The sequence below is a fragment of the Opisthocomus hoazin genome, chromosome 7 (genome assembly GCF_030867145.1).
Source record: "Opisthocomus hoazin isolate bOpiHoa1 chromosome 7, bOpiHoa1.hap1, whole genome shotgun sequence".
In the NCBI taxonomy this organism is placed as follows: Eukaryota; Metazoa; Chordata; class Aves; order Opisthocomiformes; family Opisthocomidae; genus Opisthocomus; species Opisthocomus hoazin.
Genome location: NC_134420.1, coordinates 38,446,395 through 38,467,112, shown reverse-complemented (window position 1 = coordinate 38,467,112; position 20,718 = coordinate 38,446,395). Strand labels below are relative to the sequence as shown.

Here is a 20,718-nt window from a genome sequence, read left to right as displayed (position 1 = left end):
TAGCCAAAAATACTTTAATTGCAAACATACTATTTATTATTGGAGGCTAGTATTAAAAAAATACTCCAATACTTTTATGGTTGGTAGATTCTGTTAGTTTAAAAATGTATGAAATACGACTGACCTGGACAGAAATTCTGCTGTGTCTGAGTAGTTAATTTTTCTTGTACAGCACGCTTTTCAAAATGCCCTGTAGTTGCATTCTGATTGTCTGGTTGTCTGGTGGCAAATCCCAATTCTCCAGGTTCAGAAAACTTCAGATAAAACTGTGGCTCCAAATCACCGAAAGAGAGGTTTGTAGCACCATGCCTCCCACTGCCATAGTCACTGAAAACAGATTCGTGCTCAGTGTTCTGTGTTCGTAATGGGAGAATCCGATGATGCAGCTGCGGGCTAGGCAGTCTCGAAGATAACGGAGAAGGAGTAGGTGACATTTGTTCGTGTGTATTAGATAGCGGATATGAGTTACTAAAAACATTACTCACTGCTACTAACGAGGGTGAATGCAGCCTTTTCTCTTCCAGTTGAAGATTATTACTTGGCTGAGAAATATCAGGATTTTCATTTATAGGCAAGTTCAAAAATAAATGCTTACTGCTTCCCCGGGATACCGTCGTTCTTTTCTCACATATTGAGCCTGGCAGGTTTCTGTCTACGCTCGTAATTTGTTGCAGTCTCTTCCATTCTGCAGCTTCATCTAAACTCTCGCTCCGTATAACTTTCAGAAGAGCTTTATTGACTGCTCCCACAAGGTTGCATGACTCATCAGTAATGTGCACTCTCTCTGCTTTGTACTGCAAACCAGTGCCGTCTTGCTCCTTTTCCTGCAGCACACTGTTTTTAGAGTCTCCGGCAGCTTCATCTACGGAATATACACCATTTCTTGATATAAACTCATTATGTACTGTTGTGCGAGCAGGAGAAATGGTTTCCTTTTCTCTGTGAAAATCAGGTAAAGACTCTGCAGGGAGTCTGGCAACTTTTTTAATACAAGCTTCTGAATCCTGTACTTCAGAAACAGCTGTGATTCCCGGTTTCTCCTTGCATGCTGTCTCAATATACTTGCTACTTGTCAAGATTTTAGCAGCTGTAGATTTACTTAACGCCTCAAGTTTGTTAGATAGACTGTCCTGAGATGACTTTACCGAAGTGATAGTCTGCTGTACCTTTGTAACTCCAGGAATGCATTCTCCATTATCCACCAGTTCAACTGTGGCCATTTCACTGTTGTCTTTTGAGTTAGAACTTGGTAAGTCTGTATCCAGTTTCGCAGCTTTGTTGCTCTCAAGAAAATAACCCTCTTCCATCCACTTTTCTGGTTGTACACTATTGTCTACTGGTAAATCATCCTTACCTTTTACTGTTAGCCAGTTGGAGGCAGAAAAGGAACTGGGAAAACTCCGGGTCGTAAATCTTGTGGGGAGCATCTTCTTATTTTCCAGTTTCATGTCTTGTGCATTCAGTAAAGAAAGATGTTGTTCATGTATCTTTTTTCCCCCTTTCCGGTGTCCGAATTCGTCAAAGCTCTCTTTCCTTCTGTATTTCCTCATTTTTTTGTGATTCAAATTGTCTCTGTTTGTGGAGTCCAGAAAGAACTCCTGCTGATGTGTAAAACTGGAGTAATCATCCCCTTTAAGTTTCAAGACTCCAGAAACATCTGGTCGTTTTCCCTCCTGATGTCCTCTGTTAAGGCCCAGAATACGATGTGATCTCAAAAGACTGGATAACCGTTTTTCCTTTTCAGCAGTTAGTTTGTACAGTTCCATGAGAAAGTCTTTCGTGGTAGTTTGCTTGAAAATAATATCTCCAAAATTTTCATATGGCTGTTCTCTCAGCTCCATCTCTAACCTCTCCCTTACTTGATAGCAGCTACAGAAACGTTTACTGGCTCTATCCAGAGTTACACAGCGCTTGTAAGTAAATCCTCTGACTTTTCCCTCTGGAAGATAGAAGCTGACGTAACAAAGCTCCATAATGGGTTTGTGCAATTGAAGGATAGCATGCATGCCTTCCATTATGCTCGTCAAATTAGTCATTCGTTTAAATTATGTGCTAAGTGTTTCAAAGCTTGCATGACATAGCATGTGAGGCAGGGAATGGACGGAAGGCATCTGACTAATCTTCAACAATAATATTGTCTGCTGGAAAAAATAAAGAGAAGCCTGTCAAACTTGATTATGGCAAATTAAATATGACAAATAACAAGCCTGCAGAAGCACAATCTTCTCTCAGTATTTTCTGATACAAATATTTAACCTTGAAAAATCTGACACAAAAAGGATAACACTGCTAACACTCATAGTTGAAGTCACAATCCTTCTCTCATACATCATCCCTCTGTCTCCAGGGTTCTCAGTCAATGCTGATCCATAAGGTCACGAGATGTTCACTAAAACACCCATTTCAAACAGAATTTACTTTTTAATGCTGGAACCTATTGCCCTCTCTCAGTTAAAAGTTAACTTGCTGTTGAACATTTAGTCAAAAGAAGCATTCAAGCATGTATGTTGCCTTTTTACCCATTCAGCACAACCAGCAGCATAACACCACCACAATGTAATTAGCTCTTGTTGCTTTATTTACCAAGAAAACATTTTAAAAAATAAAAAGACTGAATATTTTCTTCTCATATTTATCTGTGAAACTGCCGTGACATCAAGAAAACTTGCATGAAGAAAAAAAGAAGGTTATGTTTACTTGGCTAGCATATAGGTACTATATTAATCTATTTTGATTCAACATGAAATAGTGTAATTGTACTACTACAGGCAGGTTTATTGAGCTTTGTTTTTTCCTTTTCTTTGCGTCACATTGTATATTCTTGCTACAGATTGGATATATTTACATTGTTTTGATACATCATGACAGAAGTTGATTTACTCCTTTTGAGCACTAAATTAGCTTTTTATCCAGAAGCAATTCTGCTACCACAACTAAAGTGGAGAAGTCTGCACTCACTAGGAAATATATGAGCATCAGGAAAGACCTAAAGCTCAACAGCAAATCCAGCAGCACACAAAGCTCCAAGGCTTCTCACTGTTGAAAAATTCAGAAATTTCAGTTTTCAAATTTCAAAGCATAAATACAGCAGAACTTTCCATCATTTCAAAACAGTCAAACTTAGCCTCAGGCAACAATAATTAAAAGGAAGCTGTCACATTACCATGTCACATATTTCAGTTTTACGTATTTTTTCAATACACAAGTATTGTATCGGTTCTTATTATGCAGGGAGTCAGATATAAAATTATGCCAATAACTTATAAGTAATTAGCAAATCCTAACTCTAAGAAGCAAGCAAACAAAACCAAAGACATCCTATCCTATCAGCAAGTAGTCATTTGTTGCAGTGATTTTGATCTAAATTTTGTTAAAGCATTGCCTCTGTTTATAATGTTCTTTAAATAGTTTCAGACTTTCCATTTACTTTGAATAGTACCACTCTTCATGCCAGCAGAACTCTTAAAATGCACACATAATCCTTGAAGACAGAGGAGAGATCCTAAGGAGAGAGACTAACGGTAAGAACAATCTTCCATCAGAGCCACATCAGCTTCTTAATTCTGTTCACCAGCAGTCAATAGTGTGGCATGATTCAGAATCCCATGCAGGTATAGGAAGGAGTAAGATATGTGCAAAACTTTCAGCCAGTACTTCTGTTGAAGACTGGCTTGTTTTTTCATAGACCTATGAGTCTCTGAGAAAATTATGCCATACTGTTTCTTCTTGTATTCTTGTTTTAACCCATTGTCTGAGTTTGGAGGTCAAAATGTGGACAAGGCTGAGTATTGCCAAAAAGAGCAGCCTCACTTCTAGTCTTCCTTGTCTCCAGCTGTGCACGCCTGCGGGTTTTCTAGTGTAGAACTGCATGATCATGCAGCCACAGGGCGTGTCACTGGCAGATGCAACCAAGAGTGGTTCTGCATACAAAAATAACAACCATCAAAGAACATTTTTTCATCACAGGAGCAGTCTTGAACCTACTCACTCTTCACCCAAGCAGTAGGGAACACCCCTTATGGTAGCTGTTTGCCAGTACATCAGCTTAGCCATAGCACCAAATTGCCACTCAAGTAATTTACTGTGGTCAGCTCCACCAAATATGAGCTAGTTAACTTCTTGATGCTTCTGTAATGAATATTCAGCAGTCCCAGCTAATGCATGCTGCGACAAGAGAACTTTACCGAGGAGCAGAATTTCAAGTGAGGTACTAGGCCGGGAAATGGATGGCACAGTCCATATTCTGGTCCACTGGCAACAAAGGGCTATTCAACTAGGAAGAGGAAAGAACAGGTAACGGGGAAAAACCTATCTAAAGTGAGGGTGGATATCCCAAGCAGACCAAATCTATGCTTAGTATTGACTTAAGGAAGATGATGCATCACATTGAACTATTTGTCGATGCATTTGATTTAGAAAATAATAAAAGCAAAGGAGCAATGGGAAGAAAGGAAATTGTTTTTTAATACACAGAAAAAGAGTCTGCATTATGTGTATTTCACAACCTTACCTAGAAAAAAACCTTAGTCTTTAATTTGTCTGAATTATTTTCTGTGTTCTTCTTTCACCTCAACTGGCATGGCATTTTCTCACTGAAATATGATTAAGTGACTGCAAGGAAATAGCATCATGGAAACTATAGACCCAGTAGCTATAGACCCAGACATTATGATCAAATTTAATATCATCCAATGACATCTATGATATCATCAGGTGCAACTCAGCTCAGTTCTGAAGAGTATATTATGCTTGCTAACATGCATGCTTTTTTTTTTTTTTACAAAAGAATACATGTGTAAAGGAGAGAACAAGCTAGCCCTTGCCTCTGCCACACAAACTGCTAGGCTGTGCCCCTCCCAAAACACAAGCAGCTTCCCTAATCTAATCTGAGCTCTGAATCCTTGCATAACAGAAATGAGAGCTACAGCTCTCCCTTAAATCACATTGAGCTAAAAGCTATTTTTCAGTTAGAAACAAATAAATCTATTGAAGATCTTTTTTTTTTTTAATCTTATCATCTTTGACAACAACCTGGTATGCCAGTTTAGACCTGTTTTAAAGGCTACGTCCTACCAGACCTCTTAGTTACACCAAACTAAACATTGGGTTTGTTACACACATATTGACACATTAAAATGTAGAGTCGCCTTGAATAGAATGTAAGCCCCTTCCTTATGATGAATAAATTTACACATACTTTGAAATTAAACCATATTAAAAGTGAGTTTTAGAGAAAACTAGTAACAATAGCAATAGCAGAAATGACACTTTGTTACTATTAGGCCAACAAAATATTCTGTATCAAAGTTTTCATTGATTTAAAAGATAATGTGATACAATGCACTGCTGCATTGTTTAGTGGTATTTTGAACCTTATTTCTATTAATACAAATTTCTTTATTAAGAAAACCTTTTTCTCTTCAGTGCCTTCAGTACCTTATTCAGTCTTTTTATAACCTTCCATCAGGAAACAAACGAAGAAATGAAATTCCTTCTCTACAAGTGGAAACTTTATAAGAAACTATCAGGAGAATTATGTTGACGAAGGAAATTAGCTAGAGACTTTCAAACTTAATTACAACATTAATTCCTCAACTTTTCTGTTCACCTTGCAATCTGTTTATAGTCTTACTCCCATTTGCGAACCTTAGTACAGGGAGTGAATCTTTGTAAATCAAAGCCACATTCATGCAAAGTTCACACCTTAAGCAAAATGCACATTAATGCAAGAAGACTTGAAATTTTAACTACAAAACATCTAGTGTGGAGCGATGAAAGCATCTTCAGCATCATTGCTAACTGTTTCCCTCATGCAGCTTTTAAACACATAGTAGCAGAGCAGTGGGATTCAGGTTGTGAGAAATACTGCTTTAAGGAGAAAAACAGCTACTCAGAGACAGTTAGCTAAAAACTGGACAGAATAACTGAAATTGTTAAATAGGCAGCTGAGAAGCAAACTTGCTCTGCTGCTGCATTTTTTTTTTTCAGTTTAACAACAAAAAATGTCACAGATTTAGTGGTCCTCAAAGTCTCGGGCCAACGCATCCATCAATTTTGCTGTTCAAAATCTGCTCTTAGAAAGCCTGGTCTCCATTGCTGTAGTTCCTTCTCTCTAGCAGGACACATCATTCACTGCTCTGCATGACAGATGGTCTTCCTCCTTTCCCTGATCTTTAAGTAAGCAACAATTGAAACTCCTTACTTTCCCAGCTCTCCCCAATATCTGATTGCTATTACGTGGTAATCTGTTCCCCAGTATGCTATGGCTAACTCTCTGTGCTGTGCTATGGAGCTAATTAACACACCAAAACAGAAAAAGCATGGTAAAGGAAAGGCATGGACAGAAGAAGGATACATGTCACAAGCTAGAAGAAACTGAAACGAAACTGCAATATTTGTTTGCTGACCATAACTTGTTTGACAGAGACAAACTCCATCACTTTCTTCTCTTGCTTAAACTCTCACATTTCTCTGAGGTTCTTTCAAACTATCATTTGACTTAGAAATATTACCATTAGAAAGATAAAAAGGGATTATTTTTGTGAAGACAAAATGTTACAGCTCCTTGGAGCATCTCAGACATAAATAGAAGAATTTCATAACAAGAACTTTCCAACTATAAGTCTACATTGTATTTAGTCGATTGTGACAAAATAATCAAAATTAGATTATTTAATTACTTGTGTATACCGTTGTACATATATATAATACTGCATAATGTTAGCAACGTTAGTTTAAAATACCGCTCTTCTCAGCTTCACAAGTACCAAACTACACTAGAAAAGAGTTGTTAAAGGAATACGAAACAGAATCTGTGCCAGACAGAGAACTGCTTTGTTAAATTTCAGATCTCATGCAGTGGCGCAAGGGAAGTGTTACAGATTATTAGAGTCTTGCCAATAGATTCAGATGAAACATAAAGGGATAACACAGAACATAAGGTTGAAAGTCATTAAGTTAATCCACAATGCAGAGCTCTGTATACCTAAAATAGTTTTTAAGCATAAATGCAAAATGTAATAACTATACAAACAAATAGATACATAAAAGGGAAATAACCAGAAAAAGCATGTTAAAATGCCTTGGATCTTTTACAATCTTTGACTATGTCATTCTGTCCAAATTAATTCAAAACAGGACCGAAACCATGAAATAAAGTAATCTGAAACCCAGCCAAATACACTATCTTTGTGATCTGAAGACGAGGAAATCTAAACATCTTGAAATCTAAAACCATAACTTAACAAAAAAGATAATTACACATGGCACATAAAGTTAATTAAAATTGTTTATAAAAGTTTCTGGATGGACTGAATAATATGATGATGCCTTACTAGAAACAAACACATTCTCAAGTCCAACTTCGCCATACCTGTTCCCAGTCCTTTATAGACCACTGTCTCATTTGAAACAGTTATAAATAAGCATATGACCTTTTTAGTGCACAGGACACGGAAAAAAGCAATTATGATACTTTGGAGTTTAGAATAATGTTCACCATTTATACTTAAAAACAAATATAAAATACATATATTACACCAACTGGTCTCAAAAATTATTTAATAAAATCTTGACCTCAAAACTAGAATTAGATGGAAATTACTGACTTCACTAATAGTTTAGATTCTGAAGTGATAAAAATATTTTTACAAGTGACCTTCTTTACTACAAAACACCACAATTTCTGACAAATATTTTCATTTGTACTTTTACCAAGAAAGTCCCTTTATTCAGAGTTTTGATCCTATGATTTGAGCCAAGTGACCTCAAATACAATTTATCTTATATGTCAGACATAAATGATGCTTTTGCATACTAAACCCATATAGGTCTAGTTCCAACTAGTTCCACCCATCTGCACTAACTTGTTAGTGATCCCTTTCCAAAAGCCACATGGCGGGGAGAAGCTATATAAGTCTTTCAACCAAGAAACAGGGAATTTTTTAAATTGCTATTATAATAGCAGGAAAATTTGAGAAGGATACCTTAAAGGTTAATAAATATCATAAGGGTATTTTTAGAAACCTGTATTTTCAGAGACTTCAGAATGAGATGTATATAATGTCAATTATAACCTTGAAACTGATCGGTCCTTTCTCAATAATGCATTTCTTAGTAATAACTGCTTACAGAACAGCTTACCTCTCCATAATATTCCTTTCTGACATGCCCTTGCGTTAGTAGCTTCCATTTTACAGTAGATACATAACCATAAAAAAGAAAAAAGGCTTCCAGCACTATGCTTCCTGTGAAAATGTTTCTCCTGATATTTTGTGTTGCGATATCTATTTAAAATCAACTATCTGCTATTAAAAAAAAAAAATTAAAATATACTCCTTAAAATCCAAGTTTCAGTGCTGACTCCTTTCCTATATGCTTTTGGATTTGAAAGACAGAATGACAGAACATAGAAACTCAAAGGAGAAGACAAAAAAATGAGGATGGAGATGGTAACATTGGCAGCAGAGTGAGGAAAAGTAAACTCCCCTTCAATCTGCAAATGACAGACGTTAAACAAAGATTTCTGAAGATATAGATATGTGCTTGAAACCTCTCTTCTTAAATACAAAACTTTTGGCAGTCATATCATTACCCCCGTTTTCTATGCCCAGTGACAAACCAATATTCCATCTAAACAATGTGAGATATTTTCCTGTAAGTGCTCCTCTAGCATTCCCTATCTTTCTGCAAATTGAAACAAATCCAGATCCCACCCAAAATAGAATCTAATTTAAAGTATGTATCTGTTACCATATCAATCTTTGTACCTACTTCCAGCAAAATATTGTGCCAACTAATTGTCCATCTTTCTTCCAACAGTCACAAAAATGAGCCAAGATAGGTTTAAGAGACCAATGCTTCTGTAGCAGCATGTGTTAGCTTAGGGAGAACCAGCATGAAGAACCTCCTTCTGCCAAATCAGCCTTGACTATAGCCAGGAAGGGCAGATGTTAATGCTCTGGAAGGAACCTTCCCATTGCTTACTATTACAAGGTATGCAAATATAAGACTTCATTTCAGATCTGTAGGAAATTATATTAGACAGAACATTTTGATTCACAAAGTGTTAACAAGCTACAGCTAATTAGATGAACTAATGGTGCTTCTGCAACACTAATACAAACTCCAAGTTACCCGGCACTCCTGATGCATTAGAGCCAAATACATCTTCCAAGGTATACTTAAATGACCACTAGCAAGGTACAGCTATTTATTTAGTGTTTGAAACAGCAAAAATTAATCCATAAAGAGGTAAACTATCCTCTTAATCACCCACTAGTCAAACCACTTTCATGGTTTTGTACTGATTTCCGAAGTACAATATCAACATATGACCAGACCAGAACATTTACACTCTGCTACTACAAAGTCTCATTTTCACTTCACTACTTCCTCATAAAAGTGGTATATGTGAAGAACAACCACAAACAAATGCTTCTGGTTTCTCAAAAGGTTGTCTGTGGCCACAAGACAGCCTTGGTAAATCACCTGGTAGCAGCAGCAATGGTCTACGCGACACAAATCAAAGAAATAGATGTGGGGTAATGAGGTGACAAAAAAACCCTTTCTGTATTACAACCACCATAACATGGATGAGAATAGATGGAACACATATGAAAAGGAAATATAATCTCTAGATAACATACCTTTAGATTTTCTATTAAATTTTGTCACCTAATCCATCTCAGAGTTCACCAAATGTTTTACCTGTCTCCTAACTAGACTAAGTATCTCACTGAAATCTCTTGCAATAATGCACAGATAACATTCCAACTCTTTGCCCATGACCTCTATGCCATGAAAATGTATTGGGGTTTTCACAATTTTGTTAATAAAATAATTTTTACCACTCTCTTCACATTCTATGAGCAACAACTCATCACTATTTATTAACAAAACAAGAAACTGTACACAAGATTATGGAGATCTATTATCTTGAAGTGTATGATAACTATAGGCTTTATAATATCTATATTTTGTCTAAAAGGGGATGTACATTTCAACAGTGATGTCGGAATGAAGATCACAGAACAGAAATCTCTCTTAAAACATTGTTTTCTGCTGATGGTTACAGCTGAAACAGAATATTACAATTTCACAGGAATATTAAGACACTCCAAGACTTGAACTGAATTTTGCTTGTTAATGCATTATTACAGAAGAGAGCACAAGAATAAGGAAAAGGAATAAAAAAAAGAGAAGCATGGAGCATACCTAGACACCTGCTATGAAAAATGTAAGATGTTATATTCCCCTAATTACTGAAACCCATTTCTGACATATCTAAGTATAAAATTAAAAAAAAAAAGCTCTCCAGCCTGTTCCTACATTCTAATTGTTCCAAACATTCCCAATTGAAAAGTATTATAGAATTTCACTGAATTATGTTTTTACCATTGGATTTTTCAACAGCAGAAAAAAATTATACAGATGGGAAATAAATAACAAATAAATAAATAAAAATCCTGGATGATACTGTTGTATTTTACAGTAAAAAGAGAAGGGAAAAGCAAGAAAAGAGCACGTAATACTAAAAATGTCTATTTTTAAAAATCCAGATAAGAGTTTTATTATTATACTGCACGTTGAGCAAGAAATCTAATGTATCATTTCCTTCCTAAATAACTTTCAAAAGAAAATAATTTCCTGTTGGGTCTGGTTTCAAACTTGGAGTACTGTTACAGGTTTGCTTGGCATGGTTTTGGTAGCTGGGGGCTGTAGGGGTTGGCTTCTGTGAGAAGCTGCGAGAAGCTTCCCCCAGGTCTGATAAAGCCAGTGCCAGCTGGTTCTAAGACGGACCCGCCGCTGGCCAAGGCCAAGCCAGTCAGCAACGGTGGTAGCACCTCTGGGATAACATAGTTAAGAAGGTGAAGGAAAAAAAAAACTGTGGTGAGATGGCAGTTAGAGAGGAGTGAGACAATGTGAAAGAAACAACTCTGCAGACACCAAGGTCAGTGAAGAAAGGAGGGGGAGGAGATGCTCAAGATGCCAGAGCAGAGAGCCTTCACTTGCAACTTGTGATGAAGACCATGGTGAGGCAGGTTGTTCCCCTGCAATCCATGGAGGTCCATGGTGGAGCAGATACCCACCTGCAGCCCGTGGAAGGGACCCCACGCTGGAGCAGGTGGATGCCCGAAGGAGGCTGTGACCCCATGGGGAGCCCGTGCTGAAGCAGGCTCCTGCCAGGACCCGTGGACCCATGGAGAGAGCAGCCCACGCCGGAGCAGGTTTGCTGGCAGGGCTTGTGACCCCCTGGGGACCCACACTGGAGCAGCCTGTTCCTGAAGGACTGGATCCTGTGGGAAGGACCCACGCTGGGGCAGTTTGTGAAGAGCTGCACGCCGGGGGAAGGACTCACATTGGAGAAGTTTGTGGAGAACTGTCTCCTGTGAGAGGGACCTCATGCTGGAGCAGGGGAAGAGTGTGAGGAGTCCTCCACCTGAGGAGGAAGGAGTGGCAGAGACAACGTGTGATGAACTGACCACAACCCCCATTCCCCATCCGCCTGCGCTGCTCGGGGGGAGGAGGGAGAGAAACGGGAGTGAAGCTGAGCCTGGGAAGAAGGGAGGGGTGGGGGGAAGGTGTTTTAAGATCAGGATTTATTTCTCACTATCCTACTCTGATTTGATTGGTGATAAATTAAACTCCCTTTTCTCCCCAAGTTCAGTCTGTTTTGTCTGTGACAGTAATTGGTGAGTGATCTCTCCTTGTCCTTGCCTCGACCCTCAAGCCTTTCATCATATTTCCTTTCCCCTGACAAGCTGAGGAGTGGGAGTAACAGAGCGGTTTTCGTGGGCACCTGGCATTTATCCAGGCCAAACCAAAACAAGTACCAAGAAGGAAATAACTGGATGGAACTACTAGTTATTCAAGGAAGACAAATAATTCTGCTTTTAAACAGCTTAGAGTATGAGTTGATTCTTGGAGAAGAAAACAGTATTATGAGTAAGCAAACTAAAAAGGAAGTGCACTGGAAGCACAGGCAGATGCTAATGGAACTCTGATAACAAGTAATATGCTCATTTCTTCTACCCACAGTGCTTTCTGAATGTAACCTGCCACAATTTGGAAATACACAAAATAATTTGTGTAAGTGGACATTTTTTTCCTGCTAATATTTTAGCTGTGCTAATACACCTTTTGCAATTTTAGTTACCGAAAGCAATGAGACCTCTCCAGACATGAGACTGACATGAAAGTTCTCACCCTTCTGTAGCCCACTTCAATTTAGCAAAGCAATATGTTGTTTTTTTCTGACACAACTGCGTCAGCAAGTTAAAAAAAGAAAAAAGATGACACACAACATGTCTCCATTACTACTGAAACTGTGTTGGCATAGTTCAACCACACCACAGGACGTATTTGCCCAAAATCTGTTTGAGAAAGGTGACTAATGTGCAACAAGTTACCAAATGAGATTTCCATCACAAACTCTCCCGTTTGACTTTTTAAGAGGTCACTAATAAAAAATTATGCAATGGATATTATAACTATGAAAGGTCTTTAATGTAGTAAGTGGCAAACCAGCAGACATTAAAGAAGAGAAAGAGCAAAGGCAATCTGTACCATATCCCAAAGAAATCACTCTTAACACAAGAACAGTCTGTTTGCAACAGAGTATTTCAAGAAGCACAGCATTTACACAAACAAACAAAATCCCTCTGCATTTCAGTCAGGTGTTTACATTCTCCACCTTGCTCCTGGGTACTTCGTAGGGAAAGAACCAAGAAAACAGATGAGTCAGTCGTCTTGCTTCCAGTTTTTTTGGAGTGGAACAGAGTTTTCTGACTGCTGGAAAGGCAAACTGCAAGGAAAGTATCACTAAAAACATTGCATTTCAGATAAAGATACTTTTAGCATATAGGATTTGAAGCAAAATGTCATTCCCAGGATTCATAGCCTTATAAATAGGAGATTTTTTTTCTAGTGGTGGCAACAGCAACTCTGATAGATTGTAAAGATATTAAATGGGTATAATAGATTATAACATGAGCAAAATTATATTTGCCATTCCTCGCCCCATTCCTCCAGTTTTACTTGCAAAAAAAAAACTGCCTTAGTTTTTTACTGAGTTTTTCCTAAGGAAAAACATTTCAGGAGGCAACATTTGGCATGGAGAATTGCAGCTGAAATAATTAAAGTGTCACATAGTTATAACTGAAAAGAGAGTCTTAAAATGAAAAATGCCTGAACAACTTCAATACAGATGGTAGTAATCAGTCTTGACAAGTTTTTAAATTCAGTATTAGAAAACCAAGTTTATTTTACACAACAGATGAAACAGGAAGACGCCTCATTTTGCATGATACATGAAACACCAGCCACACTTTCTAACAGATCTTACAGCACTTCAGCGAATGAGGCTGCCCTCCTGGCCTAGGTCTGCCAGTCCAACCCAGCAACAACAGTTACTTTCCACCTTCCTCAACTAAGACCAAAGACATCTTCACCATACTCCAGGCAATGTTTTCTTCATTTCTTGCCACAGAAGGAAAATGAAAATCTGTTGAGTATATCTGTCCAAAATTCAGAAGTGCTAAGGTAGCAGGTGCAATACTATTATAGCAACTTGACTTACAGTCTCATCATGTCTAGGAAATATATGCACAAACTGTTATGATTCAAAGGGACTCAAAAGATATTTATAAGCAGGCAAACAAACAACATCCCAAACTCTCCTCGCTGCTAAGAAAAGAACACTTTGCCAAATCTGGAAGTTAAAATGAATGTTAGAATTATTTCACCTATCTTCAAATAAAGACAGGGTTTATTCCTCCACAACAGCATTACATGGTATTCTGTGTTTTATTAATTATGCATTAATGTAATATATATACCTTATTCAAAGAAATCACACTCCCCTACAACCTTCTGTACCTAAGACGAATACTGACAATAAAATCTTGTAACTCAAAATTGAAAATTGTTCCTGGATATGTGTACAGGGGCATGTGGCTAATACTCAGCTGAACTCATACAGTGATGTAAAAATTAATTATAGGCAGGAAGAAAGATATTTTGCCTCAGGATACAGAAGTCTTAATGAAGAGCTGTACTAGTTAATAGTCAGTTGATTTACCAGTAATAAACAAACAAACAAAAAGCCATACCAGACCAAAACAGCTTGTACAGACCTCTAGTCACATGTCTAAAACGTAATCTTTACATGTTTCAACAGAAACATACTATATTGTCAGGAAAAGTAAAACAGAAAATTTGCATTGATATTGAACAAAACAATATAAACTTTCAAGACCATATTTGTATATTTTAGACTTAGGTCATAAACTGCACATATAACTTATTCCCAGTTCTAACCTAGACAAATAATCCCTCATAAAATAAAACATTTTTTATTTAATACTTCATCAATAGGTAAATTTTACAGGATACACAGTAGCTTGTTGCCATTTCTGGTAGTAAGTACAGGATATTTCTACAGAAAAACAACATGCATGAAATAAATAGTTTTTAAATAAAAAATTGTCTTCCTGTTAATCTTTGTCCAAAAGCTTTAATTTTGCTTGTCTGAACAGCAAACTCTTCAGGCAAAGCTGCATCTTGTTCTGTTTTTTGTTGTTTAGCATCTTTAGTTTCACTAAACCAAGACATCAGATTTTTATTTATTTAAAGACTGCATGTCCATGCTTGCTAGTGTCATGATGATATTTAAGTGAAGCATTTAGTATACAGTCTTTCAGATCAAAGGTCTTTCACCAAACATCACTTTCAGCAACACATCTGGCGTACCAATATATTTGGAACTTTAAACCCAACAGAGTATTCAAGGAAAGCAAAGAAGAAAACTAAAAGGCTATGTTACAGCAAATCTTTGAGCTATTTCATGAGCAAGGAAAGTAACTCCAGCTGCAAAAAGTCTGGACCAACTGCAAAAGGAGGTGTAAATGCTAAGGAAGCTTTGGTAGTGAAGACAGAAGAGAAACGGAATTTAAAAGAAGAATAACAGCAATTAAAAAACCTTCTCATAACTACATTTTATATCTTTAGAAGAATCCCTCCATAAAATCCAGCAAGCTTTGACTATATCTTTCTGCAATGAAAGGTCAAAGATGCCGTCCCACATTAAGTTCTTTGGAATCAGGAACAATTTTCTGAAATAATGTATTTGACAAGTTAACAAACCTATTTTTAATTATGTATATTTTAAAATATTTCACAAAACTATGCAAACTTTGAGAATAAACTCAGAAAGCTTTTTAACTTTTCCCACTTGCCAAACTTTAGTGATCTTGGAATTACTTCAGCTTTAAAGAATTTTGGGTTGCTTCAAAAATTATATTTATCATTCAAATTTTTAAATCCTTGGCTGTACTGGATGAAATGGGATGTAATGACTTGCGATGATCATATTAACACTTCAGAGAAGGAAGTTTTAAAGTAGAGAGCTATGGTTGCATTTATTTTCTTCAGTGCAACTTCTTTCTAGCAGCATTTCATACACAGCTAAATGGTTTTGACATATGACTACAATTACCAAAAAATTATAAACCCAATCGCTATACATTTCAGATGAGAGATTATAGGTTTTCCAAAGGCCTGTTAAACAAATAAGTATATTAAGGACAGGCTTTTATATATATAACATCTAGTCTGTTTTATCTGCCCTAAGTGCATATCAATTAACATTAAAAAAATATTTAAAATAGTTAATTGCTTATATGTCATTGTGATTTTCTTGGTCTGTGCCCATCGTGGAAGAATGTACATGGAATTTTTATTAAATTCAGCAAGTCTGTCAACAGGCAAATGCACTTCTATCAATAATAATACTTAAAAATATTTATATTTATAAAACTCAAATTGTTGCAAGATTAAACAGATTGCATAGATCCCCCAAGGGGGTTCTAAATTTAGTTACAAGACAACTCTCACAGGAAAAAAGCAAGAAGATTAAAACATGAAGACACAGTATTTCAGTGTAATAAGCTTAAAATACAGCAGGATAAAAGACTGGCTTTGAGAAAAATGTCAGCTTACATCTTGACATAATAAATACTGATTTTACTTCAAGATTTCAGTAACACTATAATTGTTACAATATAAAGACTCTTTAAATGGAGGACAGAAGCAATTCAATATTAAGAATTTACAGGTCTTATGTAGTTTTCTAAGGGCCCAACCCAACAAAATATATAAGGTTTTGTGGAGATACGAAGCCCTCCATTATTCCCACATAGAACTGGATTTAAAATCAAGCTGAACGTCCAAACTAATGATTAGAGGTTCAAACTTCCACGGAAAAGGAACAAATGTCAGTATCCGTATGACTAGGAGACAGTTACTTGGGTAAGAGTACATGCAGCACATTTTGTGCGATTTCTTTCCTTGTTCTTGGGAAAAAGTGTTGATACTCGCTATACATACTGTGTCTTGACTCTGGCAACGCTTACAGAGAAGCAAAATCACAAACGTTAATCTGAAAACTTGTTATGAAATTGCATAAGGCTTTAAATGATCACAGCAAAAAGAAAAAACCTCCCTCAGATTCCCCGTTGCAGGCAGCTCTAGGCTCTACAGGCTCCACTGTCACAGAGGAAGGTTGAACTGAACAGATCATCCGGCATACAATCAGATCCAAAAAATGACCAGAGGACACAAGGACTGACTTATCGTGCTTTGTCACTAAAATATTAATGCAGTCTTTGCTCCTACTGTCTCCAAGTACAGGCAAATAAACATAGAAGGTCACAACCAGCAATTATAGCGGTGAGATAAAGAGAGGTTGGGTGCAAAGGAGTAATGTATAAATATATAAAACATTCTGAAACGGTAGAAACAATTTATCCTCAGTTAAGGTTCCGATTCTATTGAGTGATATCTATTTGATCACTCCATGATGGACAGTTTCCTACTTTTTTCGTGCTCTTCATGATACCTAAAATTAATGGAATGTACATTCAGATTATGTATTTTAAAAGTCATATGAGATCCAAGCTAGAAGAAGAATTTATTTTGTGCCAAAATAACTAAAGGAAAATTAAAAGCTGACAAACGTTCTCAGATGCCAGGAAGACTGGGTGGAAAAAAGGATGCAAACTGATTTTTGAAAATAGCAACACAAAAGCACATGGAAATTGTTTTCTCATTCAGTTCTTAAATACTATAGTAAAGAGCAGAAAGCCGTCCCAACCTAGAGCCTTAACGAAGATGTCTATGCTTGTTCTCACTTTCATTTTCCAGTTCTTGACCACTCTCTAGTGCATATCATTTGGGGGTCTTTACAAAGGCTGCTTTTGACTTTTGGTTCCACTTTCAAACATATTATGTGTGCAAGTTAAAGCAGGATCAAAGCTTCAGCAAGGATTACCTTGTTAAATGATACTGTCAAGGCCCAAGATTACATGCTTCTTTACATAAAAAAATCATCAAGAGATGTTCTTACATAAAGCGCAAAAAATATCTTTTTTTTCTGTCAGAGAAAAAGTGGTTTTAGTAATTTCCTAGTTAAATTTAAAAAAAAACCCCTGCCCCGCCCCCACCCCCCCCCAAACAGTAGTTCTTCATATCCCAGACAGAACTGGCTCTCCACCATATTTTTACATCTTGACAAATGTCAGTATGAAGTTGACATTCATTACCTTGGCATTTATTTTGAACAACAGCCATTTCTGAGTTTTCTATTTGATATTTGCCTACAGTTTCCACAAAAGGAAAAGGTCTTTGGTTTCTAGTTGCTAAGCTTTCTCAGAGTGAGATTTTCTCCAATTTGTCATTATTTCTAGTAACACATTACTTTCTTCTTTGAAAAGTATCAACAGTTTATTTTAAATTAAGTGAACAAGGACTTATAGATAGATCTGTACATTCTACAGGTGTGAAAAACTGAAAACAGAAATTGAAAGGAAAATTTGAAACTTTCTGGAAAAACCTATCTATGCTGAAAAACCTCTACAGAGTTAATATACTTTTACCCATACCTCTACTTCAGTCTTATCTTAACAAGTTACAAAATAGTAGGGAAACATTCACCTGATGTTCACTACTTACTACATAATTAAGTCACCTGTGCCCACATAGCTGTACACCTTACACATACATCCATAAAAACCCACAAGGGAACATGCATGTTCATGGCACTTGACTTTCAATGAGATAGGTTGCACTCCAGTCAAAATTAATTTCCATTTTTAAAAAACACTTCACAAGATGGTTTGATTTCATATGAAACAGCAGCTCTCTCTCCCTAGACATTCTGTCTACAGTCCTTCAAATTAATTTAATGATGTTATGGGTTGACAGTTTATTTTTTTAGTAATACAAAAAGCATTTATTCTTTCTCTCTTCCACTCTCTATTTAATCCAAAGTGGCTGAACTGTTTCTGCTGAAACTTCCCCACACAAACCAATTCACCTGCAAGCACAGGCCAAGCTACACAAAAGGTGAAAGTTTCAACTGTTACGTGTGATTTACCTCAACTTCATAGTAATACTAGTGATGTACTTGTAGAAGTGTCTTTAAGTGTGTACATAATGGTTTAAAGATAACATTTGCTCAAGATACTTCTAACAGTCAAATGATCATCAAACCATCATGAACAATTCAAGGGATGGATTGAAATAAATAATTAGAATTAAGAATGTAATCAAAACTTCTCTATAATTTCTCAGCAATTTTAACATTGATTAATTTTCTGTGAAGATCCAAGAAAGTAAGGACCGGTTATGATCCCTGCTACACTCTTGGGAAAACAAGTATCAGAAGCCAAGACAGTGGTATAGCCAGAAGGACTAAGCTTAACCAGTTCCCAGACCAACTCTCTGCCATTTGTATCATAATGGGATTTAATACTGCAGCTGAAGAAAGGAGACTGTGCAAGACAAGAGAAGGGTTTCTACAGAATGTCATTAAGTGCTCTTTACCTATGTGTAAAAGATACTTGCATATGTCATTGTAGGAATGCATTCTAACTCAGAGTAGCAGCTGGGTAGCCTCACCTGCAATGGTGACTCCCATAAGCTTTACAATATAGAGTAACAAATTGTCCGAATGCTGTCAATATTAATTATGTGTTTTCCACTCCTCTGCCCTCCTGAGTGGATGAAGATACTTGCATCCATCACACGCCACAGAATTGTAACCATCTGCATTCCCCGCTTCACCGTGCCTATCCCGTGCATTAGACCAGAAGAATAAGAGCATCCCGTTCTAAGAGTCATTTTGGGGCGGGGGGAAGTAATCCAGCACAACTCACTTCAACGGAGCTGACAGGAAAGGGGGGAAGAGCAAAGCTACGGACTTTCTTAGTACTGCAAGAGAAACTTAACAGATCCCCGCTTTTGTGGTCCCGCAGCAGCTATTTATAGACAGACAGCGAGCGAGCGGACGAGATGCTGGTGAGGACTAAACAGATCCCTTCTCTGCCGTCTCGACTTAGCGGTTTTATTTTTTAATCCATCCGATCGCGACAGCAGCCAGGGCAGGGAGCGGAGCCGACGGGCAGAGCGGCGGGCAAGTAAACGTGAGGGTGTTCGTTACCTTGCGGGGCGCGGAGCCCTGCCTGCGGATGCTCGCGCCGCCGCTCCGGGCTCAGGGGAGGACGCAGGATGCCGAGCCTTGCGCGCTGCTCTGCTCTGCTCTGCTCTGCTCTGCTCTGCTCTGCCCGGCCGCCGCCGCCGCCGCCGCCGCCGCCGCCGCCGCCGCCGCCCCCTCCCTCCCCGCCGCCCCGGCCTTCGCCTCCCGGCTCGTCCCCGGCGCAGCGGCCCTTCGCCGTCCGCGCGCCGCGCCGCTCCCTCCCGGCGGGGGCGGCGACACGAACGGACTGGCAGGGCAAATGACCAATCCCGGGGCTGCGCGGCTTGCCCCCGCGCGGCAGCGGAGCCCCCGGCAGCAGCGGCCCTGGGCAGGATCGGCCGGCCCCAGGGAAGGGCTGGCGCCGCGCCGTTTGCTCTCGCTGCTCGATGCGTCAGAAAACGGGATCTCCAGCAAAGCGTGGGGTTCCGGGGAGCAAAGGCGTCGCGGCTGCAGCCTGCTTATTTTTGTCATAAACTGGCTCCGCATAATCCATCAGCTCTGTTCTCCTCCGGCAAGAGCATCGCTGGCAGCCACGCAGCTGCCGCTTCGCGCAGCTGCTGCCATACGGCCCTTCAGCAAACCGGACACAGCTCCGAACTGCGACGTCAGGGGACGGAGAATCCTACCCTTGACGCCTAGCACTGCTTCAAGAGGTAAATCACAATGCAGGCTGGTTTCCTCAACTACCTCATAAAATAGCTATCTGTTTCAAGGGACAGAATTTTAGCTGGAACAAGAAAAGGACCTAGTTTATTGGTCTGAGCCTTATTTCTCTACAACTAATCCTCCTGCTGCTCTTCACCACAAGTACTCTGTTCTGGAAGGCACCATAAAGGAAGCAGAAGGCCCTTGGAACAGCTTACTTAGGTGAAGATAATAGAGACAGAAGTAACAGGGTTAAGGTTAAAGAATTTCCAGAAACAGACACAACTGGGAGAAAGAAATGGTCTTCTGATTCCCATGGGTGTTCACGAGCCTTCTCAATATTGAAATAGCTTTTCTCACCGTAACTTACAGCTGCCTGAAAACATCACATTTGGTTCTGCTGAGCTTCATTAATGTGGTACATTTATTAAATTATTTATTAGCTGTGCAGATTTTTCATAAACAAATGTGATCTTACCCAAGTTAAACAGAAATCATCCACCTCTACTTGAAATACTGAGGATCATCAGATTTCTGTC

The 20,718-nt window shown here is 38.3% G+C and overlaps 1 protein-coding gene across 1 annotated transcript; it reads right to left on the bottom strand.

Annotated features, from left to right (window-relative positions):
* Nucleotides 1-98: 98 nt before the first annotated feature.
* On the bottom strand, nt 99-19,618 carry LOC142362038 (formin-1-like). Its single transcript, XM_075427137.1, has 2 exons — nt 19,499-19,618; nt 99-2,141 (listed from the first exon to the last, which is right to left on the bottom strand). The coding sequence occupies exon 2, from the start codon at nt 2,034-2,036 to the stop codon at nt 99-101; it is 1,938 nt and encodes a 645-aa protein (XP_075283252.1). The 5' UTR covers nt 2,037-2,141; nt 19,499-19,618.
* Between the last annotated feature and the right edge of the window lie 1,100 nt (nt 19,619-20,718).